At 39.9% G+C, this 27,283-nt stretch overlaps 2 protein-coding genes across 3 annotated transcripts in view; one reads left to right on the forward strand and one right to left on the reverse strand.

Annotated features, from left to right (window-relative positions):
* The window catches only part of serinc4 (serine incorporator 4), a 29,330-nt gene extending 20,334 nt beyond the window's left edge, over window positions 1–8,996 (forward strand). Inside the window, exons 8-11 of the mRNA XM_006804444.2 lie at window positions 5,192–5,318; window positions 5,458–5,570; window positions 6,169–6,322; window positions 6,417–8,996. Of these exons, the coding sequence (XP_006804507.1) occupies window positions 5,192–5,318; window positions 5,458–5,570; window positions 6,169–6,322; window positions 6,417–6,624 (602 nt within the window). The 3' untranslated portion in view covers window positions 6,625–8,996. The remainder of the gene's footprint in view (window positions 1–5,191; window positions 5,319–5,457; window positions 5,571–6,168; window positions 6,323–6,416) is intronic.
* A 2,001-nt stretch (window positions 8,997–10,997) lies between these two features.
* The window catches only part of adamtsl5 (ADAMTS like 5), a 58,675-nt gene continuing 42,389 nt past the window's right edge, over window positions 10,998–27,283 (reverse strand). Inside the window, exons 8-13 of one of the 2 annotated variants that reach the window (XM_087841924.1) lie at window positions 25,867–25,953; window positions 24,299–24,462; window positions 18,223–18,421; window positions 14,279–14,389; window positions 13,149–13,220; window positions 10,998–13,066 (exon numbers count right to left, since the gene is read on the reverse strand). In XM_087841924.1, the coding sequence (XP_087698050.1) occupies window positions 12,747–13,066; window positions 13,149–13,220; window positions 14,279–14,389; window positions 18,223–18,421; window positions 24,299–24,462; window positions 25,867–25,953 (953 nt within the window). In that variant the 3' untranslated portion in view covers window positions 10,998–12,746. The remainder of the gene's footprint in view (window positions 13,067–13,148; window positions 13,221–14,278; window positions 14,390–18,222; window positions 18,422–24,298; window positions 24,463–25,866; window positions 25,954–27,283) is intronic. The other variant, XM_087841928.1, reaches the window with a different exon arrangement.

The raw sequence follows: 27,283 nt of genomic DNA on the forward strand, positions 1-27,283 counted from the left end.
TTGCTAATGTTACTGAATCTGTGGAAGCTCCGCAATAGCCACCACCAAACAATTGAGTTATTTTTACACATCTCCCAGCATCTGGCCAATCCACCACCTTTCAGTGTTTATACCGTTATGGGGAAAAAACGAAAACAAAAAAACCCCAAAACCCATCGGCACATAAAAACGAAAAATCACCATGCCCAGTGGGCCGATGGCCAGTCCAGCTATGTGTGTGTGTGCGCGCACATGTGTGTGTGCACGTGTGTGTGTGTGTGTGCGTGTGCGCGCACGTGTGTGTGTGTGGGGGGTCTCGTTACTCTCTTCTTCGGCCTTTGTTTGAGTTGTGTGTTCCTAGAAGGCTTATTCTGCTCTTTGAGCTCACCGTGACACACACAGAGTAATCTGTGTGTTTCTGAGAGAAAGAATTAGTGACTGAAAAGACACAACTCAAAGAGGGAGACATGCTCTTGCTGCTTTGGCAACTCCTGATCTGAGTGTACTTGTTTGTCTGTCTTTGTGGGGCCCGGGTCTGGAGTTCACACCTCCAGCGGTGTTAAAGAGACTAAACATCAGTAAGAGTAGAAACATCTGCATTTGACATTTTGTACAATGTCAGTGATGAGAAGCAGCTTAAAGTGTGGACAGCAGAGTTGAACAAGCTGCACATATGAAAGCTTCAGCAGAGATTATATACGGCAGCTATGACACAGTGTTTGTCCTGCATGTGGCACCTTGTCCCTGTTTTGTTGTTGCATTAATAAAAACCAAGACTGCAGCAGGAAGTATGAGACATTTATTCGTTTAAGTTGCTCAGCTGACAATGTTGAACAGAAGAAAAGAGAATGAATTTAGTTACAAAGTTGTTACTCACACAGACTTTGTTACCATTGTCAGTATTTCTATGACGATACAATTCTCTGTATTTACTAATAACACTTTACATATATTACATTTATATCAGACTGTGCCATCATGATTTATCTATAGATATAGTTAAAGAGTCACTTAAATGAACCTGATAGGAAGATATAAAACTCAGCTGCCAGTCAAAGAGCCAGAGTAAGATCTGTGTAAGTAGCTTTCTATTAATATTCCAAAGTTCAATGAACGAAAGAAAAGAAAATATTAGTTATACTGCATGTGTGTAAAAACAGTGATTTATAAAAAACACAAATGCAACAAGAGAATAAACCTTGATTTAAATGTATAAACAGAACGTTGACAAGACCCTTACTAACACAACAATACACCAGTAAAAATGATAATAACCACACAACAAAACCAACAAAAAAGAGTAGAAGTAAAACTGTTAAAAACTTTAAAAAATGTTACATTTAAAGTAAAATAGTAAAAACAAACATAATGACTGACTGGTACGGATAAATAGGAATGTCTTTGGTTTTAAATTCTGATAATGTTGATAATGTTAAAGCACCATATAATGTGATTTATTACATTGTTTCAGCAGCTTGGAGGTAAAAGCAGGTTCACCAGTATTAGAACAGCGTACCGAGGACGTACTGAACAGAGTGTGCAGAGACTTTGAAACAAGCATTAAAGTTTAAAAAACTTTTGAAACTAAATGGAGACTAATGCAAGAACCAACAACAGTCTCTGTGAAGCTTATTTTGGTCACAGTAACATTGTTTTCAGCTCTGCCCCACCTGAGTGTAATCGTTCAGGTAGAAATATGGTTCAGAAATTACATGCCAGGCAACCAAAGTGTCAGTTTCTGAATTTTGCTCAGCATTGCTGTTAGGATTAGCGGCGTCACTCTTGGGAAAGAGGGTGTCGGTACTGACGGCGTCAGTTTCACTGTTATTGGGATTAGGCTCGTCATTACTGTTAGAATGAATGGAACGGTTGCTATGGTGATTTTCTGTTTGTGTCTGCAGCTCAGCTTTTCGAATGTGATTCAAGTATCCTTCACAGAGTTTCTTTGCTTTTTCTTCTGCTATATTTTTGAGCTCTTTCAAGTGGTTGCTCACCTCCTCTGAAAGAAGTTCTTCGTACACCCATCTGTAGTATGAGGGGCACCATGAGGACTTGATGTTCTTGTTGAACCGTCTCATAATACAAATGGGTTTCCAAAATTCGTAGATATTCCAAATAATGAAAAGCACACTCAAAACACCAAAGCCAATGTCCTAAAAGGGAAGGCAGGAAAATGTTAAAGCTTATTTATCTGTATGTTACATGAAATGCACAACTGCCAAAGATATCTATGAATATATATCTAAATCTATATAAATACATCTGTATGGTAGAGCTGTTAGAGAAACGCATTTTATCTTATTTTATTTACTTACCACTGACTCATTCTTATATGTAGCTTTGGTGTGCTTTTCCTCATTTGTCAGATTCTCCTTACAAGCGATTCCTCTGTGGTTTCTACCAATGTTTGTTATCAGACAGATGTACCAGTCACCCTCAAGCAGAACAGCGCCTGCCCAAATGCCAGTCAGAAAGAGATATTTGGCTGAAAAAAAGCCAAAAAGCTGCATGTAATTACCACAACTACAATAGCGCTGATAATAAATCGTCTTTTTGTAGAAAGACTCAATTAAGGTGACTAAACAACTGAGGATTAAAGGTGGGAGAGCCATGAAGACTGCACCAGTTATATGTGAATGTGGATTGCAGGAACAAACATAGTCCATGTCCAATAAGTACTGAAGGACAAAGAAAGTGACTATGAGCAGGATGATGCTCACAGCTTTAGTTAAGGATGAAAAAAGTTTTTGAAGCAGCTCGACATGGTGAGTCATGCTTGCTGAAAAATGTCAAAAACTCTTGATGTAGTAGAAGAACAGTTCAGCTTTGAGACTTGATTTCATCCAGCTTTGTGCACTGCTAATGTGAGAGTGTTTTTCATATGATAACAGAGGGATGTTATTGTGTCTGCTGTGTTTTTAGGTGGGTGGGTTACAACCCGCACTTTTATACTTTCACTTTTGATATCTGTAGTCTATGAAAACATAATATATTCTGCGTTTTACACAGAATGCAGATGGTTTCATGTCATTATTTAGTAAAATAATTTAAACCCCAAAATACTTTTCATCACTGCCTCTGCAAATTTGAACCATTGGGTCTGGTATGAAAGCACATGGCAGCTAGTCTATGTGTCTCTGCCGAATCCAGAGACAGGGATTTCTATTAACTGCCTACCCTTCCTATTCATTGTTTCTAAGTTTGATAAACTTAGAGAGACTCCATTCGCACGACTAACATGCTGAGGATAAAAGGAGGCCCAGCCATGAAGACTGCATCATTTACATGTAAACCCGGACTGCATGAGCAAAAATAATCCATGTCAAATACGTATTGCACAACGAGGAAGAAGGTTATGAGCAGGATGATGCTCACAGCTTTTGATAAGAGTGAACTAAAATTTCCACGTGGTGTGCCATGACAGCTGAAAAATATTAATTCAATTCAATTCAATTTTATTTATATAGCGCCAAATCACAACAAATGTCGCCTCAAGGCGCTTCATAGATACAGAGAAAAGCCCAACAATCATATGACCCCCCACACATTTACAGCACAAAACTCTCAAAGCAGTTTCATCAAATTCTTTCTTGCAGCTTTGCTTTCTGCTAAAACCACAGGAAATATTCTGCATTTAGCGGGCCTGTGAGAACACTGCTGAACTGCTACTACAACGTGCCAGCCCTCTACCCCAGCAGTGGGGGTATAGTCCTTCTTTCGTTGGTGCGCTACCCCCCCCCCCCCCCCAATCCCCCTTAGAACGCACAGTGCAGGTTGGCAGAAGTCAGTTTTTTACAGTTTTATTTAAAGTGCAGTTTAAACATCAAAGTGTGTGCACACTGTAGAGAGCGAGAGCGGTAACCACAGGTTATGAAAACAAGCTGGGACAGGTGCCAACAGTTTCTGCTTCATTTCTTAGTTACTCTGATTTGGATACAACAACACCTTAGACAACAAGAACTGTAATAACTGCAAACCATCCTTTTTACTGTTCAAAAATAACAAATCAGAACATTTGCTTTGCGTAAATAATTCTCCTAACAGATCAAACGTCTGGCCACATAATTTGTGGAACAATTTCTAACAAAATTATTTTAACTACACAAAATTACATCACCAAATGGCACGGTGTTTTAATTCCTGTGCATAAATATGCTTATTTATTCTTGATATTGCTGCAGTTACTTATTGTCACCAGATTGGTCATGTGATCCTCTGGACAAATGAGAGTTTAGAGAAGAAAAGTTTCGTGAAGGCCGGCTAATAGCAGCTAACAACAGAAAAGCTGAAGATGTTCAGCAAATGAGCGTCACTGACTCCTCGACTTGTATCATTGTTGTGAGCAAGACTGAGCAGATGTGCACAGTTGAGGTAAACAGCAGCCTGACAGGCTAAACTCACTGCAGATCAACGCTGGCCAGGGCTCTTGGTCCTACAGCGGCCACCGTAGCTAAGGATTAGAATTAGAATAGAATTCATGTCTATTGTCATTGCACACGTCACAAGTACAAGGCAACGAAATGCAGTTTGCATCCATCCACAAACTGCTTTAGCAATAATATAGATATATTACAGAATATGGATCTATTATAGGTATGGTACAATGCACATGGTATGAAGGTATGTTATGAATATACTATAAGTATGTACAGGCTACAGCTGTAGTGAGTGTACAGGCTATGTTAGCTTATACATATGGTTCAAAATATGGAAACTATACAGATTGTAGATATACAATTGTATTAATAAACAGTTATATACAGTTGCAAACAGTTGTAGAATTATAATTATCGTATTTTACAGCATTTGCAGTAGTGCAGTTAAGCTAAGTGAAATATGTGGATAATTTCTACAGAGGCTATATAACGTGGTAGTGGGTGGTGGTTCAGTCCATGTTATTATTGTGTTTATTTAAAATCAGTACACAATAGATCGAGAGTCCTTTGAAAAAATGTCATATTTTAATATTGAGTCAGTTACTGTGCTCACTGTGTTGGAGGAACTGTGACCGTATCATTTCCTCAGGGATTAATAAAGTATTCTGATAATAAAGATTTCTCTCTTTTTTTTAAAATATAAATTGTGATATTGTTTCATCTTCTGAAACTGTACTGTCAGTGTTCAGCCATTCATACATTATATAAACCAGCGTTTGAGTTTCCTGGTGTGATGCGATGGTAAAACTTAGCATGCTGTGTTATCTTTGTGTCAGTTGTGTACCAGGGCATGAACATGACCGTCTGTTACCCCAGTGTGGGACAAGATGGCATCCAGAAAGAAGGCAACGCTGTGGCCATAATTGGAGCCGCCATCATGTACTGCTGTGTGCTCTTTGCATGGTGAGTAAACACTTCATCTTTAGACAGAGTATCTGCATGATACAAAGAAGTGACTGAAAATGTCCTGTAAGCGTGCATTGCATTTTACATTTCCTCTCTGCTGGGGCAACAAATGTGTTGATGTCTAATTTCCCTCCAGTAATGAAGCTTCCTACCTGGCAGAGGTGTTCGGGCCATTTTGGATGATCAAAGTTTACCGCTATGAGTTCCAGAAAGCTACATGCTGTTTCTGCTGCCCTGAAGAAGAAGAAGGTGTGTACTAAAACACTTAACCTGGTTTCATTTGGTCCTTATGCTACATTTGACCATTTAAAAACTCCTTTTGCAACTAAATTAACTCCCTTAAAACTGAGGATTTAAGAGGTTGGTATCAAATTGTGTCAGTCTTTAACAAGAAGTTTGCAAATGTAAACTCTATGTTGAAGCACTTGCAGTTCTTCTAAAGACCAGCTCGATCCAGGATCACCAACAGCAACGGCAGACTTTTGAAACTGACACCTGACATCAGGAGCTAACGTTGTCCCGCTGATGGGCACTGGAGATTTATTAATTGAGTTTAAATACAAAAGCTGCAACCATTGTTAGCCAATCCTTACACTTGATGATACAAATGTTACAGTTGAATAATGTTTTCCACTTGTTTACTAAATGCAGATTATGGTAGGCCAGGTGGTTCTTTGCCATGTTTCAACCATGCTCACTGTGACTCAGTGCTCTCTCTCATAAATGATTGTGTGTGCAGAAGAAAAAAACACCTTTGCTGTTGTGTAATCCTAACTATGCCTCACAGTTGATGCTACAGTGGAATGATGGTTCTGCAGTAACCAGCATATCACTTGTAATCTTCCAGCTGAAGAAGATTTTGCGATTGATGACGAGAACAAAGGCTGTCAGAAGGTTATTCACAACGAGACGCAGAGGGTGGCTTACAGCTACTTCTTCTTTCATTTTGTCTTCTTCCTGGCCTCGCTGTACGTCATGATGACCCTCACTAACTGGTTCAGGTTAGTAAGTGACAGTTCTAGACATTGTTCTCATACATATATATTTTACATTTCTGAGATGTTTCTTTTGTAATCTGTGCCGTCTTCTCCCCAGTTACGAGTCAGCAGTGCTGGAGACCACTTTCACCCACGGCAGCTGGTCTACCTTCTGGGTGAAGATGTCGTCCTGCTGGGCCTGTGTGATCCTCTACCTCTGGCTCCTGCTGGGCCCTTTGTGCAGCTGTCAGAACGAATCCAGACCTCGCCGCTCGCGCATCAAACGCCGCTCAACATCGTCCCGCCATGTCACCGTCAGTGTCTGACACTCAGGAAGTAGCCTGGCAGGAGGAGAGTGGACAAGAGGTCAGGTGTCGGAGGGCCTCCCCGTGTTGCCCAGCAGGAGGAAATTTTCAGGCGTGGAGGTCACTGGGGTGAGGGGTCAAAGACTCACGGTGTTGTGAGAGAAACCCACGGGTGGTGCCCCTGCTGACATGTGAAGAACTGGGCACAGGCCTGATGTCACAGGCTTGATACCCTAAACCACTAATAAGGACATAACTGTGGTTTAGAAGCACATTACAATATGAATTGCCAAAGGGATCAGAAGTGAACTCTCACTCAGTATACTGGGAATCGCAGTAAGAGGGTAGGTGTAAAGATTTTGAATGTTTAATTTTAGTATTTTTATTATTTTTGCAGCATGTAGACACTTAAAATTGTAAGAGAGAACACTGTTTATGTATTTGCTAGATTACTATTTCAGAGGCGCATGTCCCTAACATTTAAAACTTTTTCATGTATAACAAATAAAGAATTTGCCCTAAAGCACAGAGCCTTTTTAGCCCTCTGACAAATAATTGAGGGTTATGGAGCATGAACAAATCTTTCAAATTCTGCAAAAACACAAACAGTTTAAGAACTACCTATAAAACAACACGTTTTCCTACCGACACATTTACAGTTCAATCTGTGCAGTAACTTTGAATCTTTTTGTACATCTAATCTCTCTCCTCCGCATACAACTGCAAACCTGAAAAAAAGGTCACATTACACATAACTACACTTGACACACTCATCTTTCATCTAAAATAACGTCATGCATACATACAAAAAAGCATAATCCAGTCATCTTGAAAGAAAGAAAAATGCACATGAGACTGGCTCCATATAAAACAAGGCATTCCCTACAGACCCATGTGAAAATCTTCAAATTTACATTATTAATAACTAACCTTTTATCTTTTATTAGTTAACTTCATCCAATTTGAAGACAATGTAGACGCTCCACAAACATGCCTCAATGTCTGTAGTGGTCGGTGCAGGGCGTAACTGCTATAGCAGTAGCATAGCAGTAATCAGCTCCTTCATTGTGAGGCCAGTTACCACTTCCTGATGTGTGTGGTTGCCAGTCCAACATGAGGGATTCTCCAGTCTCGGTTAACCAGATGGTAGCTGCAAACACACCCTAAAAAACCCGTTCTTTTTAGCTTAACATCTTGGTTAGAAATCGCTAACACATTAGCCTAGCTTTTCCAGCCTAGCTTTTCCCCATGCTGCCAGTTGTAAAGGTAAGCTAAAGCCAGTAAACTTCTGGCTTTAGTTTGTTAATGCACAGACACAAAAGTGTTGGTGATCTTCTCAATAGGGATGGGTATTGATAAGATTTTCACGATTCCGATTCCATTTTCGATTCTGTTTAACGATTCGATTCTTTATCGATTCTCTTATCGATTCTTTTTAAAAAAGGAGAACACTAAGGTCGATTAGCTTAGAACTTTGTTTTATATCTGCTCTTTGAACAAGATAGAAATTTAGCAGTAACATGGCCTTACAAACCCAACAGTGAGATCTTAAGAGATCCACAACCTATGGCTCTTCAATGGGTGTCACAGGGTCCCCAGGAAAAAAAATTGTAAATGTAAAATAATAAAATAAATATTCTTCTGTAGCAATAACAAAGTATAACATAAATTATTCTGTAGCAATTACACAAGAATATCCAGTAATGTCCCTGCCTACAATTAAACACATTCACCTACCGAAAATCGAGGGTATCTGCTGTGGCAAATGGGTTCAAGCCTTTGACCACAAACTTAGTCACTGCTCGGTGACATTCGTCTGTCCTGGCCTGAAAGGAGACGCTACCAGTAGACTGCAGCGAGAACTGCCAGCGTCTGAGCCAGACTCTGTCTGTCTCTCTCATCATGGTCACCTAAATGCTCAGTAATGGCAGGTTTTGTAATAAGGCAGATTGCGCTAACATAATATGCACTGTTAGTTGATTATTTATCTGCCGCATTAACGGGAGAGGACGTGCAAACGTTACCGCTGCTGCTGGGTTGAGATTCACGAGTCCGGAGTGGAATTAAAAACACGACATTCATTTAAGGTCATCGCGTGTTTTGTGAGCAAATGCTTTTGCATATTCGTAGTGTTTCCACACCTTAAATGACATATCTACTTTATAAGTATTGCAAGTTGCCCTGTTGTCATCAGTTCTCATAAAGTATAATCATAATTTAGAGTGTTTGAGCCGCCATGTTTCCTGCCAGGTAAATGACGCTCCGCAATGTGGTGACGTCATTCGGGGCGACTGGAATCGATAAGGGAATCGTTTGCAAAAATGGCAAACAATTCCAAGGAAATTAAACAGTGGGAACCGGTTCTCAACAAGAACCGGCTTTCAATACCCATCCCTACTCAATAAACGTGTCAAAACAAATCCATCCAGCACAGAATGTGAGCTTTATTTCATGTAGCGCTAACAAAACCAGAAAATGTACAAACAACATCAGTTTATTCTTTTAATTCATTCATAGCTTCCCACTTCTGTTTGATGCAGCAGCTCTTGATTCTTGTTTCCCACACAAACCCAAAGAAAGATTTGTTCATGTGTTAAATTAAATTCTGAAAAAGATCATGTCTGCATTGTTTCATCAGAATCTGATCTTTAAATACTCTGAGACAAAGTTTACTAGAACAATTGAGAGGCAGCTAAGTAGAATTACATGATTTTTTTTAACGATTAACTGAAGACATGTTAAAAAGACATAATTCACTTCTGTATTTCACAATAATTATCCAGATACATTTATTTATTGTTTACATTTATTTTTGCAAATTGTGAAGCAATTTTAAAAACTTAAAAAAATAAATCCAGGAATGCTTAAAAAGTATTAAAAATGCAGAAGGGATAGAAGCTTCCTGTCTCATGCCTTCAAATGAAGTAATCATGTCTGCAAGAGCGAGTTTGAAATATGTTGTGCACCTAACATAAGCCCCGCTCCATCCCACAAAAGGTCTCGTTGATGTAAGCATATGAAGCCTAGGACTGGTTTCCAATAGTCCCTGTTCAAATAAAGGGAAACTGAGCCAAGTGTCTGTGATGACTCACATACAGTTAATGAGCAGGAACCAGGCTTAGTAAAAAACAATAAATATATATTAGGGGTGCAACGATACACAAAATTCACGGTTTGGTTCAGTTCGATACTTTGGTGTCACGGTTCGATATTTTTTCGATACAAAAAAAATGTTCATGCCTTTTTAATTTGTCTTTTGTTAAAATTATAAATATATTTTAACTCAAAAGTACAGTTTTTAAATTTAATGTTGCTGAAACAACAAAGTAATAAAAAAATGAATCTATCTGATCGAGAAATCACTCATCTTTGGAAAACAGAGTTTATTACAAAGAAATTTCTCTTTCCAAAATAAAAGCTATACTATACGCTTCTTCTGGGCTATATTCTCAGCAGCATATTAAACATATCAGGTCCCCATAATGAGAATCATGTGCTAACGGCTGTCTAAATGACTCGGGTAAAGTTTGTAGCATGCCTGCTTGTTGTTTTTGTCTGCTTCCACTTGTCTTTGCACTAGGATGATGTCGGAGTAAATGTGCAGTCATATTCGTTGTGTTCCCACTAGTGCTGTCAGCGTTAATCTGAAATGACGTTAATGCCACAACACGGCAAATCTCCGTTAACGAGCTATCGCCCGTGCGTGGGGCTGGACAGTCAACACCTTAACGAGCTAACTGCGCTAACCACTAGTTCCCACCCATGTAATTGAGCGTTGCGTGGCACATCTGACATACTGTTTTACTTTTGTCCATGACGCGCTTACCTTCAGGGTCATACTTCACATGAAAACCAAAATAGTTCCAAACGCCAGATCTGAATGAGGGTGGGTGAGGTTCAATTTGCCATGTTGCAATGAGAGCTTAACTTCTGTCTGGCTAGCTTGCCCTGCACTTAGTGAATCTGTGTTCGACTACTCTGCCTAGGCTGGACTGTCGAGCGCAGATCCACTGAGCGCTCAACAAAGAGAGCAGAAGGAAAGTTGATAAAATAAATTAAAAATTTTGTATTGTTCGATACATATGCGTACCAAAAGCACTGTATCGAACGGTTCAATATCGATACGAGTATTGTTGCACCCCTAATATATATATATATATATATTATATATATGTGTGTGTGTGTGTGTGTGTGTGTGTGTGTGTATAAAGTTGTATTAGCCACTGTTTAGTGCTTCCTTTGGTGTAGATGTAAAGGGTTTTTGTAAATACAGTTTTCTTACGGATGTTAATTTTTTCTCATTTGTTATTTTACATTGGTTGGTCTTTGAATACACACGCACATTATAAAGACAAAGAGAGTCTCTTTGGCACATATACATACAGTATATTAGGTTCAAAAGCAAATATGATATTTTTAATCCACAACACAATAAGCAGAGTTCAACCATTTAACTCATTACAAGGTTTCTTAAAACAGTTATAATCAGTTATATTGTAGTACATTTGTAGCTAATCAGCGCCACACAATAAAATACTGTATATTTATTTTCTGTAAGTATCAAAGGCCAGACCTGATTTAACATACTCTAACAAATGAATACAGCAAATAAGCAACGTTATGAAAGACATTACACAGCTTACACAAAAACATTGTGTTATGATTAAAGCTTATTTTTCATACATGAACACTGTGAAACAATCTGTTATTAGATATCACCAGTCAAAGATAAAGCATCTAATTCAGTCTGTCGTGACTGCTGTTTCAGGTTTTTCCCATTGTCTGATTCAGCTGTAGTGTAAGGACAGGTCACACCACAGTTTGAGTAGTGAAGTTAGTGTCTGCATTATATTCTGGTCTATTGTCTGAGAAAGGACTACACAGTGAAAAGAACTGGAAATACTTTTACTCTGGACAGGTAGCCAGTCTGTCAATCTTCTTAAAGACTTCCAAACCTCCATGTTGGAAAAACCACATCCTTGATTAGATTGACAGTGTTTCTTTAAAGAGAGTGGCAGATGGAATAAAGATAGCTCTAGACCTGAGTCTGTGGACTGGGGAAGGCCTCAGACTAGACCTGAGTCTGTGGACAGGGGAAGGCCTCAGGGAGAACTGGCAGGAGCTTCTGGGCCAAGCATTGTGTGGGTTGGCGAGTGTGAAAATGAAAGGAAATGTGCAAGAAAACCATACAACCGTGGGACCAGAGGGTAAGTGTATGAGGTGTGGTCCCACTCCTGAAATTCAGATAAATTATTTCAAACAAGAAAAAAAGACAATGAAACAGCCCCATTGTTGGGATTAAATATTTTGCAGTGCCTCCATAATGCACTGGTGAACAACCTTCAGTTGTTCAGCTGATATCGGTCCACTCATGTTCACTAATTATGGCTTGTTATTATGGTATCCTGCTTCTCAGCCCACTGACAGACTGGCAACCTGTCTGGGTGTGCCCCGCCTCTGGCACTATGACTAGTCTAAAGCAGGTGAGCAGCAGCTGCTCCACAGAGCTGAGTTTGGCACACAGTATACCTTATTCCAGGTGAGATCGTTCACATCAACATCCCAGGATTAGCATCTGAAAACGTGATTGTTGGAAACCCAGCTTTGCAATAAGCTGGAGGTTTCATATCACATATGCTATTTGAAAATAGTATGACCAAGATTTACAAAACAGATCAAAACATATATTCAGAACAACCCAAAATAGGTGACTGAGCCATTCTCCCACAGACTTTGATAGGATCAGAAGTTATTTTGAAACCACAGCTACCGCCATGTGCTTCCTGTCAGACAAAATTCTGGTTTTTAGGCATTTTTTCAGAAATACTAAAGAGAAAAAGGAGAAAATTATTCAAAGTGGATTCTTCTTTTACACAAAAACAAATATAATATAAAAATATATGATGGCTGTGGGAAATAGCCACAATAAAAAGGCCATTTCAGTCAGTTCTTCTCTTTGGTGTTTTTAAAGGTGGCACAAGCGTCACCTAAAGTGCTCTAAATTGTACAGTAAGCTGATCAGGCTTTTAAATAATCGTGGACTCTCAGTATTTCTGGAATACATGCATCACAAGGAATCTGATGTTGGTTTAAAGGTCCAGAAATGTTATATCTGAGTAAAGTGTGCGACAACCCGCATCCCCTCAGTTCTGTTTGGGTCCTCTGTTGCTGCAGAGCCTTTCAAGCGGCCATAGCAGTTCATCCTCTCTGGGTCTGTATGGCACCACATAGCTCTCCTCTTCAAGCAGAATTCGGTTTAATGTGCGCTCATAATTAATGTGACGTCGCGCCATAAAGATATACTGTTTCCCTACTTCCAGGTTAGGGCAGTCGCACACATTAGGGACCCACAGGAACTCCCGGTGCTCCAGGCGGAACCGGTTCCGGTAGGTGTGGATGATCTGGACGTCGTAACGAGTTTCCTCACCTCGTTGCAGCTTCAAAAGGACTCTTGCCCGGAAAACTAAAATAAAATAGCGATACTAATACAGCTGTATGTGGTAACAAGCCACTAAAAACAGCAAAAATAGAATATGTAGTCTTACCAAAGTCCTTCTGGCAATACTGTCTCTGGCGTTCTCGTCGACCTTTAACCCGCTTGCATTTGCCACAATGCCCTGAAGGATATGGCAACCGCAAATTAGTTAGACAATTGCAGACATAAATAAAAATATGTCTCATAGAAATACACCCCGTGGAATTAGATGAAAAACATTAATTAGTCTTTAATTCATGTTTCTGCCATTTAGAAGATAGTGATCCTTTTGTGACAGCCAAAAATGGCCATTGTAATAAATTCATCCCGGATGAACCCCCACTTGCCAAAAACGGGCCACAAGACAAAAAGGGAGACGTACACACATACTTATTAATAGACTATTTATTTTAAATGAAAGACACAAGAAGAGACGCTAAACTAACCATCGTGTGTGGTTAGTACAATCATTTGTGTAAATGGGTGAATAAGGTGTGTGCAGTTTTCTCAGGGGTAAGAAACAACTGAGCGCTGAGGACGTTGATAGTGCACAGGCACAGGAGCCCCATGCTAACAGATGTGACCTGCCACTCAAAGCCAAAAGGAGGGAAGGATGGAGTGGGTCATCACACATAGGCTTGGATGAGAGCCACACTGAAGGTACGTCAACACTAAAGGTTGTACTATCACATGTTTCTTTTTAAAGGTACTTGGCAAGTAGGTTGTTCTCAGTAACTCAAAGAACTTGCCACAGTTCCTCTGTGAATGTGGTCCCAGTGCCAAAACTAGGACTCACAATGACTGATGCCAAAAACTTTGACCCCAAAGATGGAGCCATAACCAAAGACAGCTGCAGTCTACAGATTCTCTCTGCAATGATATTATTCTCAAGGACGTTAGCCACACTTCTGCTGTGCAGTTATAAAGTGTTGCATATACTGAAATGTCAAAGGTATCAAGTTCTTTTTTCTCTTAATGTCAGACCGATTGTTGAGATCACGGCTATGTGGGGTCTTAGCAAAATACACAAGAGCTCTTGTTATTCTTGTGCTTCAAGCTGTTTTTTATTACTCTAGCTTGGAGTTAATGTGGCATTTGGCCTTGGCACATATGGGACTGATCTAATTTATAGGGTACATGAAGTTTTAAAAAATACCAGTTTTAGCTTGTTGAGTGATGTGATGGGTTGTTTGAACATACTTTCAGGTGAGGGCTGAGGGAGGAAATTTCTACGGTTCTCGTCCCGCTCCAGACGAGGCAGGATGGGCTGGTGGGGACGCTGGTGGTGTGGTGGCTTCACTGGCTGTAAAACTAGAAGAGACAAAATCAACACACTAATATCAACATGATTTTTCAAATCCTTGGGCATCTTACAATTGGCTGTTTCTCTATGTATTGCAACCACAATCACTTTGGGCTCCAAAGCAAAATCATGGAAGAGACCAAAAACTGGTCAGTGATGTCACGGTGGCTATTTTCATCTTTTATATACAGTCTATAGTCAAGGTTGATCCACTTTTTTTAACCTATTTTTGATTATTACTTATATTTTGTTGCTTTCATTTTTTATTTTATTAAGTTTAGGCAACAAAACCTCTGGATTTAAGAGTGGGCAGTTGTGCCTTCTGTCCATTTTATCCAGCACTAATGAAAAACCTATAGCTGTGTACTAGAAAGGCAAACTCTTCCTCTGGAACTCCATTTCCATTGGCTATAAAAACATATTTTATGTCGTGTTGTGGCTTAAATGTTTGCTGTTGTTCATTTCATTTTGGATAATGATCAACAGGCAGGCAGTATATACACATGCACTGATATTACAGCCTATCAGTTAACAGTGTTTTTCATTATATAACACAACAGGAAACATTATTTGAATATATTAATGAAATGACAGAGCAGCAACTTTTTCTCGCTCTTTTTTCCCCTTTCAATTATAAGTTAAAAAATGTGAAAACAAAGCCATACTACTGTTATGTTCAATTGCTTTCTCAATAAAAGAGATCATGATTTAAAAAAAAAAAAGAAATGACAGAGCATCTTAAAAATCCACGATGTGTCTCCGTTATTCAACTTCACATTACATATCTAAAACTAAACCTGGTATTGTAAAAGATAAAATATATAAAAATCCTGCATCATACAGTTTGTTTTGCTTCGGCAAAAAAAAATTCATTCTGACTTTATTATGTATCATTGCGACCTGAAGAGTCCCGTTTTTATCTAATAAACAATCAAAATACTATTTCTGTCAATGATATGAGTTCTGCTTTTGGCAGAAATTCCCCTGCTGGAAAATGTTTTCCAGAGAGGCTACTTAGATTTATTGCAGGGTTGGATGGAGTCTGACAAGAAGGCATGGCTCCTCGGGCTCAGTGCAGATTCCCATGTGAATATTTAAGGAGAGATTGAACACATGTGTACTGTGTACTGTAATCATGAAACTTACACCAGCTGTGTTTCTTAGCAGCAACCAGGCCAGCCTGCAGATAAACTATTTTAAATCAAATGGGACCTGAACATGGATTCTTTTCAGCCCCACTGCGAGTGTTTTCACTTATTCAGCTGAATTAGAACTTCTGTAAGGGTGCTGTGTGCACGCCTTTAGGTTTGCTGCCACTCGTCCGACAACTTCCTCTGTCAGACAATAAAATGCACTCGTGAGCTAATCTTGGCTTTATATTTATCTCTGAAAGGAGTCACTCAGCCAATATTTCTGAGTTAGTTTCATCCCATGTTGCTGATTCAAGATGCATAAATATGTCCAAAGTAATTTATTAAATATTCATTAGGTTACTCAGAAATGTGTACTTTCTGCATTTTCAAGTGCTTTGCAGAGTGGTCAGCAGTCTGCTATTTTCAGCATTACCACAAGTTTGTTTGTTAATTTAGCATCATTAGCGTTGCTTTATCAATTTATAAAGTCAGTGAGGAGCATCTATTGTTTCAGTTGTGTTTTTTTGTGACTTGCGTGTCTACTGCAGAGGGCATGAATGAATAGGCTGTGTCTCAGAAGGACATAGAACATGAACAACATGTTATAGTCTGACTTCAAACGAGCACCTGAGAGCATAAACACATCATAATTCCTGAGAAAACAGAGGAATGTAGCAAAACAGGCATTTTCAGCCTCAGATTTGTGCAGAATCAAACTTGTTTTTCATCCCCTGCTGGTGATTAGAAGAAATTATAATTTCTTTCTGTATTTTTACACACATTCTGTATCTGCGGTTTAAAGTGAGCACTTGCATCTGTAGAGATACAGCTCTTAAATTCAATTTCAATTTAAATTTTATTTATATAGCGCCAAATCACAACAAAAGTCGCCTCAAGGCGCTTCATAGATACAGAGAAAAACCCAACAATCATATGACCCCCTATGAGCAAGCACTTTGGCGACAGTGGGAAGGAGAAACTCCCTTTTAACAGGAAGAAACCTCCGGCAGAACCAGGCTCAGGGAGGGGCGGGGCCATCTGCTGCGACCGGTTGGGGTGAGAGAAGGAAGACAGGATAAAAGACATGCTGTGGAAGAGAGACAGAGGTTAATAACAGATATGATTCAATGCAGAGAGATCTGTTAATACATAGTGAGTGAGAAAGGTGACTGGAAAGGAAAAACTCAATGCATCATGGGAATCCCCCGGCAGCCTACGTCTATTGCAGCATAACTAAGGTAGGATTCAGGGTCACCTGGTCCAGCCCTAACTATATGCTTTAGCAAAAAGGAAAGTTTGAAGCCTAATCTTAAAAGTAGAGATAGTGTCTGTCTCCCGAATCCAAACTGGAAGCTGGTTCCACAGAAGAGGGGCCTGAAAACTGAAGGCTCTCCCTCCCATTCTACTTTTAAATACTCTAGGAACAACAAGTAGGCCTGCAGAGCGGGAGCGAAGTGCTCTAATAGGGTGATATGGTACTACAAGGTCATTAAGATAAGATGGGGCCTGATTATTTAAGACCTTGTATGTGAGGAGCAGGCTGTTAATGGCACACTTGTTATTAATCTCTCTCTCCTCCACAGCATGTCTTTATCCTGTCTTCCTTCTCTCACCCCAACCAATCACAGCAGATGGCCCCGCCCCTCCCTGAGCCTGGTTCTGCTGGAGGTTACTTCCTGTTAAAAGGGAGTTTTTCCTTCCCACTGTCACCAAAGTGCTTGCTCATAGGGGGTCATATAATTGTCGGGTTTTTCTCTGTATCTATTACTGTAGGGTCGACCTTACAGTGTAAAGTGTCTTGAGGCGACTGTTGTTGTGATTTGGCGCTATATAAATGCAATTGAACTGACATTTTTTTTGTAGATGAGCTTTACTAACCACTGAATAATTCGGCTGCATTTTTACTTTCAAAGCATAACCGTGTGGGGTTATTTTTGTTTCAGAATGTGGCTGAAACAGCCTCTGTTTCTGGAATGAATCCATCCGTCACACAGATCACAAAGAGTCTGATGGTGATCCATGTAAACTGAGTATAAACTACTGTAAATGTTTAGTGCTATTACTGCAGACTGCAGAGACTGCACAGGACCAAAGCCTTAGTTTTCTTCTTTTTCTTTTTGTAACCTGGATTTCCCTGATGACTGCTCGTTGCCCAGTAATGTAAAGTGAACAGAGAACACTTGTGAGTGCTGTACATGTATGTACAATACTTGGTGATGAGAAAACACTGCTTTGCATCAGTTAAAGTGACAACCAAAGACCAATGGTGTTGTAGGTATTTGTGGAATGACACAATGAATCTGTCTGGTTCTGGTAACAGATCCACAGCTCAACACCACAGAAGGCAGCATTTATAACATTGGAAAGATAGCACAAAGTCCATTTTAGCTGTTATCATTAAAGAAACAATAAAAATACTGTGTTCATGTAAGTATCTGCTCAGTATAGGGCAGATGGTCTGAATGTTGCTGACGGCACACTCTTTCATGAGTTTCTCCTCTTACAGAAATGACTGGCAGGAATTTCTTTAATGCGGTACTTGTGTGTTTTTAAAGGCAGCCTAAAATTACTTCTCAACCTGAACTGTGCTTTAATTAACATGAGGTTGTTTGAGAGGTTGACTGACTTACAGTTTACTGACTTACTAAACTAATGGTTTAATGTATGAATCTGTTTCACGAGAATTAAAGAGAGTATATGGGCCTTACACCAGTGAGGTCGGGGGGTGTTTTGTGGAACCCTGGTAGTGGTGGTTGTGGCTGAAGCAGTGGGCTGACTCCAGGGTAGGTAGCTGGCAGTATGGTGAGCCTGTCGCAGTGGGCTCCTCCTCCCGTGGTAGAGAGCATACTGGTCTGGTGGGAGCCAATACTCGTACTCAATTCCTGGGTTTCTGTCTGTTGCCAGAACCTGCACACAAGTGAACAGTTCAGAGTGGCATGGAAAAAAAGAAAAATAGCAAGCTATCAGTCAGGACCATTAGAGTCAAAGGAAGATTTCTATTTCTATCTGCAGTAACGTGATTCTTTCACCAAGCTGACAAGAAAAAGTCTTTGACTAGCTTCCTCGTTCTCATTTCTATTTTGTTGTTAGTCATCTTGTTATCAGTACATGTGCCCAGATACTTGAAGCTACTATTGATTCCCACAGACTGACCAGAAATTGAAGGACCTGTCATCGGGCCTGTGTAATTCACCGCCTTGATGCTCAATCATCCAGGTAAGTAAATCTCCAAAGGTTGATTCTGTTCATCTGGACGTTTTCAGTGGGAGAAACGTTTCGTCACCAGATATGGGGTCGTTACTTGTAACGCGTTACTGTAATCCGATTACTTTTTTCAAGTAACGAGTAAAGTAAGGGATTACTATTGCAAAAACGGTAATTAGATTACTGTTACTTTCCCGTAGGAACGCTGCGTTACTGTGTTACTAAAACCTTGATTTTTTTGCGAGAATGTCTCATGACAGTGACGTAAGCAAGTGCGACGTTCGTGACAACAGCTGTGTGCAGATCAACAATGGATCATATATTGAGTGCGGGAGAGAGTATGAGCGTGCAGCATTTAAAGCGTGGAAGTACTGACCTTACTTTGAGTTTGATTCCATAAAAAGTGACAAAAACATTAGTGTCCGTTGTGCGTGGGAAGAAAACTTCTTTTTACAGCGAAAAAAAACCCCCTAAACTTCCAAGCAAGCACCGAGTAGCTACGACGTAATGGGAAATTCACAGAGAAACTCACGGATTCTTCCACTGACCGCTGCGGCACACCTGCACCAGGGTAAACCTCCGCCTACCCCACTCCTGCTTTACAGGTGAAAATAGAGCAACAGGACTGCTGAGTCTTTGACTTTATTTATTTTCGGCTGTGTTTTACTTGCATCTATATGAAAGAGTGAGTGTAAACACACACACACACAAAAAAATATTTTATGTGCTGGAATGTGCAGAAAATAGGTTTAAATATTAAACAAATTTCTTCCAGTCAGAGAATGTTGCATATAATTAAATTTTTGCTTGATGCATAAAGTTAAAAGATTAAAACTGATAAAACAAGTTTAAAAAAAAAAGACTTTTCCATTTGATTACATTTTGTATGATGGATTATGCAGAAAAAGTAGAATTGGGCTGAAAGATCTATCGCTTTATCACCTATTCAGGTTGTAAAGTGTTTTTAAAAAGTAACTAAGTAACTAAGTAATTAATTACTTTTTTGGGGAAGTAATCAGTAATTAGTTACTGATTACTTTTTTCAAGTAACTTGACCAACACTGTTCGTCACTCATCCAAGTGACTTCTTCAGTCTCAGCTGACTGCAGGTTTCCAATCTTATAAACAGTACATTTGCATAATGACTGAAACCAGCTGAAAAAACGCTACGTCCAGATGAACAGAATCAACCTTTGGAGACTGTGTAATTCACATTTTGTGAACATTAAACATCAACTAATAATGGATTATCAGTTAGAATTCCAATCTCCTTCCTCAGTCCTCACCTGGAAATATGTTCAAATTCTAATCCATCGAATCCGTCTTGTTGTTGTTGTTGTTGTTGTATTAAAGTCAGATTGACAAATAGCATCTTTTTACTGTAAGTGACATGCAGCTGTATTAAATATAATCATGTTGCATCTTCTGTGCCCCTTTGTGGTTTATATACAAACTGCAAGGATCCAACTGATCCACTACAGCTGAGGTAAGATGTTCACTAACCACTTGTGCCACATATTTAGCCAGGACAAGTCAAAAGTTAAAGCACCTAGATGAAAGTCACCAAGGGCTTTTCGGAAGTGCTTTAATTATAGAAGTTTTCCATATATTTGGGAATGCGCATGCATTTAATAAAAACTGAAACAGTCTGGTCAAACTGCTGCCCAGATGCTTTATGTGGTTTAATCCTCAACAGTTACCAACTGGGACAGATGACCGGTTGGCTCTGAGCTACATCAGCCATTATGGTACTGGTACCTTTACCTTTAAAGCTGTGGCGTGTCCAGCCCAACCAGACTGGCCACCCCAGGTGCCACCCCGAAGCTAAAACAATAAGTGAATCGAGTTTGAATGAGTCACTCACCAAAATGAATCGGGTGTTTTGAGTCACTGAGTCACTGAGTCAGTTGCTAGGAGAGTGCAAAAAATGTACATTTTCACTCAAACTTAATTTGTTTCTCTTTTCATGTAAACCCAATTGCTAAGATGAGTGATTGAAAAAGAAAAACAACTCTTTTATAGAGCAAAAAAGAGCAAAAAAATAAAGATTTGTAAAGGGAACGTTTATTTTTATTTCAATAGAATATCAATGAAATTTCTGACAGATAGAAAATGAAATGTGAATCATCAAAATCAAAAATCTAAATAAAAAAAATAAAATTCACAGATTAAAGCATTCAAATTCTTTTGTTAAAAGGGTTGGCGTAATAAGCAAATGCTTCAGCCAATACCTTTTGATTAGCCTTGTCTCATGCTTTCTTGCTTTGTGGTAGATCTTTGTTCTGTCTTCACTGAGATATTTGAATGCTAATCAATAAAACATATCACTCAAGAAACAAGAAACAAAAGTACTAGTCCTCAAAATTAATTGTCCCTTACAGATTGGCATTGAGGAAAATAAGCTCCCGAACTTTTCCAGGGCTGAGACGGTTCCTCTTGTCTGTAATTATTTGTCCTGCCTTTGAAAAGATCCGCTCTGATGGAACGGAAGTTGCCACTATGCAGAGTCTCGTCTTCATAACATCGCAGGTTTTTTGGAAGACAGTGGCACAGGACTTCCACCACTCCAGGGGGTCAGATGTTCGGGGTAGGAGTGGCTCTGACAGGAATCCTTTAATCTCCAGCATTGCCTCTGTGAAGGGGTTTTGGACTCCTGGCCTCAGTGATGCAAACCGCTTTTCAAAATCGGACCAAATCACAGGCACTGTCTCAGTGGAAGGATTGGCCTGTGGGGCACCCTCTCCTTCCTCTGTGCTGGGTGTTGCCAGTGGCAGTGGTCTTAAGGACCTCGATGCAGCTCCCACAACTCTTGTTACAGCATCTTCTGCATGCCTATCATGCAAAAATGCATGCTTCTTGAACCTGGGATCCAAAAGTGTAGCATCTGCAAGCAGGCTCACTTGTTCGATCCCCCCCCCCCCAGCCGTTTGACAGTTTCTGCAATGAGGATATCTACCATGTTGCGGATTGGCTGATAGATGGAAAGACTTCTCTGTCTGTGTGCAGTAACCCTCTGCAGCCCTCTTGCCATTAAAATGGCTTTTGATCCAGTAACAAACCTGTTGAGGAGAAATAAAGGAAAGACTGTAGTTCCATGCGTTTTAATGCAGTTACAGCCCCTGCAGTTCAGTGCATTAAGCATACATTGTCATAGAAAACCATTTTACAGTTTACATTTAATTGTAAGCTGTTGTAAGAAACATCTTAAATGCTATTATCTGGGAAAGAATTGAAAAATGTGTTTAGGCAAATGTAATGACACAACATGAAATATATACATGTATTATGACACTATTTTAACATACCTTTCGGCACTCAGTTCCACAGTCACTTCCTCAAAAGGCTGCAGGACCTCACAGGTTTCCTTGACCATCTCCCACTCTTCAAGTGACAGGGTTTGCAGCTGTGGATTCACCAAGGCCAGGGTGGAAATGAGGGGATCCTTCACTTCTGCAATCCGCTTCAGCATGTAATAAGTGGAATTCCACCTGGTTGGCACATCTTTCTTCAGTCGTAGTTGGGGCTGTCCCATCTGCTGCTGTGTCTCTCTCAGTTTAGCAGAAGCCACTCTGCTGCGGCGTGCATATTCAATTATTGCTTTTACCTTTCTGATAATTTCTTGAATTTGAGACTGCTGGATTCCCTTTCTGACTATTAAATTCAAAATGTGTGCAAAACAATTTAGATGGTTCCAGTGCAGATTGTCACCCACAGCCTTCTTGACATTGGCTGCACTATCACTTACACATGCGACTATCTTTTCCATTTTCCATGCAGAAAATGAGAAAATGAGGTGAAAAGAAAATGAGAGAATAAATGTCCCGGTAAGTAATATTAAGTTTGTTGAGTTTAGTAAACTTCGGTGAAATTAGAATACCAAGGAAAAAATAACACTTAAAGAATTATTGCAGCCGTCGCATATTTCAGACATTAGGCTGCTGGGGGGAGCTCGCATTAGAGTTATGAGTTATAAAATATAATCCAAGTCGTAACATTGCTGTGTGGAGCTGCAGATTTGGTTGCAGGTTAATACTGGCAGTGTCACCATGCCAGCTGACTGTACTTCATCATCAGCCAGTGTTGTTCTTTATACATCAATATTACCAAAGTTTACCATAAGGCAGCACTTACACTACACTGTGCGGTCTAGCTAATTTCTCTCATTACTTATCCTATCTGCCAGCTCCAAGTTATGAATAGAGTGTAAATCACCCCTGTGCCATGTTCAGTGCAGGGATGTGCAGTTCTGGTTCTCAAGGCTCCTGTCCTCCCGGTTTCAGATGTTTCCATACGTCAACACAGCTGATTTAAAGAATCATTTACAGACTTCTGCACAACTAGGTGTTTGGGGATTATTTGATTTGAATTGGCTCTGTTGGTATAGGTAACATCTAAAACGTGCATGATAGGGGTCCATGAGGGCCAGAATTTGACATCCCTGACTTCTAGTCAAGGCCATACATCAGGAAAGTTGTTGTTTGTGACATAAGTTTTTGCTCTATTACTTCAGGGCCAACCAGTAGAGATAAAAGAACAGGAAAAATATTGAGAATTTCTTCCTTAAGAAGGCTAAAATACACCCAGAAGCAGAGAGCAATGTCAGGGAAAGGTGGACTGAGCAGCAGGCATCATTGTCACCTGTGAGTTCTACAAATGAAGGAATGTGTGAGAAGGAAAATGCAAGGAAGGGATGTTTATATTGTCAAGGTACTTGAGTAAATGTTCACTTTCAAAACATAAATATTTTGCAACTCCAAGTGCTGCTGTTTACAAATGTTTTTGTACTTCTTGTCTTCCTAACACGTAACAGACTCGTATTAAAAGTTCAAGAGGTTTATTTTTGCACAATTTATACTGAAAACATTATCAAAAGAAGGCATAGAAAGTATTTACTTGCTTTCAGGTTTTATTCAAATGTTAAGTCTTTTCATTTGTTTCCCCACTTTTTTCCTGTTTCAAAATCAAACACCAGTTTGTGAGAAGATGATCTTCTTTTTTTAACAGGCAGATAAAGTTTTGCATTGGCTAATTTGCCAACTGTATGTTAAAAATGTTCATATTTTAATATTCAAAAATGCTTTTGCTCAAAACATATGTGCACTATATGTCAGTAAAAATACTATGCAAATATTGCTGTCCTTGAATGCTGAATAAACACTGACAAAGCACTGATTGTATCTCTTGTACTTTATCAACACAGTATCTAAAAACTTTGCTCTGTAGTGGTTAAAATCTCATTCTAATAAGAGTTAAAAGCACATTCGGTTATTAGGTTTATAGGGTTATTGAATTATGGTTAATGGTTGGCAGAATTTTTTTTAATTTTTAATTTTTTTTTTTATCTGCCAATTACATCTGCCACCGTTCTCCAAATCTGTGCCCCTACCTGGCGCCCCCAATTAAAGTTTTCTAGACACGGCACTGCTTTAAAGTCTTCAGTGTCAAAACAGACATGTAATTGATTTATAAAATATATATAAATATTTGGACAGAGACAACTTTTTTCTAATTTTGGTTCTGTACATTACCACAATGAATTATATATATTTGTTCTGTTCCAGCATCTTCAGATATTCTTACCATTAGATGAAGGTCTTCCTGGGTGGGTCCTGGCACCTCAAAGCTTTCCCAGGTGTCTGCTGAGCGCCGATAAACCAGCTTAGTCCCTGCTACACTGTACTCGCCTGGAATGCTGATCTTCCAGTTTCCATTAATCAAAAACTGGGAGCGTCCATTCTGCAGGGCTGTGCAAGGGAAGAACAGGTCATGAGAATGAAGGAAAGACTGGCATGTCTGTCGACATCAAAAGAAACAGTTATGTTTCCTTATCAGTGGGTGAAGTTGAGGCAAAGGCCAGATGCCAGAAGCAGAAATATGGCGCCTGACTATATATGGCAGCAGTGACTCCTGGAGGGGAGAGATTTTCTTTTTTTTTTCTTTTTTTTTGTGTCCCGTTTGGACCTTTAGCCATCAGAATTGTTGTCTTAAGGCCAAAAAAGATGCCAAGCGGATTTATTTTACCAAGTGGATCATCATGGCCTTGCCATATTGGTCCATTTGATTGACCTTTATTATAATTATGTATTTATTTTACAAACGGGACAGACATGACTGGGGGATAGGACAGGGAGAAAGAATGAAAGAAAGAGAGGGAGAGAAAGAAAACCAGAGGGGAGAAGAGACGGTGAGAAAGGAGGGAAGAAAGAAAGAAAAACAAACAAAACACCTGGATCCCCTGTATGGAGAAAAAAAACAGAAGACAAAGCAGACAAAAAAAGAGCAACATAATAAAAACAGCACCATCACAATAAACTAGCTAGCAGTAGATAACAGTAGATACTAAATATTAAACGCTATTGTGCAGCACGCAAGATAGACAGCGCACAATGTGCTTTGAGGCAGCAGCCAAGAAGGGTGTAGTCCGCGTCTGTGTACACCTGTGTGCACACCTGTGTGGATCAGCATGCTTGTATTCCAAAGGTTTCTCCATGTAACGATCTGCTAGGGAGTGTGGGGAGCCATAGCCCCGTCCCCCAGGGCATGAAGCAGGTATGGAGGAGATCCAGGCCCCAGACATCCAGAGGCCCCAGACTACAAGGACCCGAGGAGGACCACCAAAAGGGGGGAACCGTGCCACCCTCCTGGGTAGAGCTGAGTAGAGCCCCAAACGAGAGGTCACCCAGCAGCTACAGAGCAGAGGCCAGAGGGGGTTGCAGTGGCGTGCCCGCGGGCAGGGGAGAGATTTTCCATGACATGGATGGAAACAAGTACCTTCACCTGTCTTAACCAAGTGGTCAAATAAAGCCTTTATGAGGGTCTCTTTAAGGACAACAGCGCATTCTGTTTCAGGGCGTGTTTTATTTTGGTCTCATAAACCGTGATGAGAATAGATGCCCTTGGTTATTATGCTGCCTGGGAAACATTCAGAGGGTCCAGAAACCAAATGGGACCGTCAAGCCCACTGTCTCCAGGGAGAGGAAGCCACGGCATGTGTAGACCTGAAATATAAAACTGATTTACACTGCAGCTATGAAACAGTGATGCAAAGAGACTGCCATGGAATTAAGCTGAAAGTCAAACGCACAGCAGGCCTGGTGTGTGTAAAAGAGAGACAGGGAGAAAAAGCGGCTCTGTAGACAGAATCTTACCAAGATAATTCCTGCTGTTATCAGTGACTCGGATGTGAGTTGCTCCAGCAGGGATCATGGCCACTTCATTGTATCCAAAAGGCCCGCCTGACAGAGAGAGTAAAAGCTTGGTTTTAATTGGATTTCTTGCACCACATTCAGAAAAGGCCATTTTTTTTCCAATCAACTACACAAATACAACACCAACAGCAAGCTTGGATACAAAGTACCAGGAAGCCAGGAAACAAGAAAATCCTAGAAATCATCTAAAAGAAGCTTAGCGTTTGTTGGTTAAACAATAATCCCACATCTGCCTCTGGGATTGCAGAGAGAGTTATGGCTCAGTCTGCAGGTTGAAGTGTTTACTTATATATATACGGTCCAAAAAAAGGATGTGTCTGTAATGTTAAAGCATCTTCACGTTCAAGTCATCTTACAAGACCAGACCAGCCTCCTGACAGAAATCAACCCCTCAGTTACTTGTTTAAACTCTTTTATTAAAAGCTAAATCACCAACACCAGATTACTAGACTACCACTTTATTAGAACCAGTCCATTTACCATTTTAGTGCCATGCTAAACAAGCAGTCACAAAGTTTAAACACTTTTTAAACATCTTAATGTTTTTCTATCATTTAGAACTTTTTTCTCATTTATGTATGTGAAAATTCCACAAAATGCTGTGGATGCTATCCTAACCCCACCCTTAACTCTAAATGGTCACATGGTGGATACCAAAAACCTGCTATGCATTACTGAATGTTATTTGAAAGGATATAAACTTGCACATCTCCAGACAATTGACTGTACTATTATCCTAGTTTGATAACATAATAGATATTTAGAAGCATTCAGACTGTACTGTGCACCTGATACTCAGGGTCTACCTTTGTGTAACTGAGCCGTCAGTAAGTGCTCTGTAATCAGTGACTCACAGAAAACCTGGATTATTAATCACATGATTATAGCTTTTAAAAGAGCTTGCTGTACACTTGCAGGCTATGGTTTGTAACGTGTCATTATAAGATAAACGGGATCTGTAATGTCAGTAATATTAAACCTAATTAAGCACAAAGACAAAGAAATATGGACTCTAAACTCCCAACCATTCCTTACAGACCGATACTTCAAGAAATAGAAAAAGTCTCAGGTGTGTCCCCGAGCGCAAAGCATCAACAGCATGAAGCTCATTTATCATGACGTATAAAGAGTGTCTCACTCTGGTTTTTCTTTTCACCAGTTTCGGAGAAAAACTATTCTCGAGGTGAATCTGCAGGGCTTTATGATGATATAGTGTTTTGAAATGTCAAAGTGGTAGGCATGTGATCAGCGATGAGCTCGGGGCCATGTGCATTTAGAGCTTGAAAGAACCGTTTCGTGCTGCCCCATCGGCCCTCCCTCCACTGGTGAAGGAAAGGAAAAAGAGCCCTTGGAGGCT

Source organism: Neolamprologus brichardi, chromosome 1, assembly GCF_056152115.1.
Source record: "Neolamprologus brichardi isolate AB-2024 chromosome 1, ASM5615211v1, whole genome shotgun sequence".
In the NCBI taxonomy this organism is placed as follows: Eukaryota; Metazoa; Chordata; class Actinopteri; order Cichliformes; family Cichlidae; genus Neolamprologus; species Neolamprologus brichardi.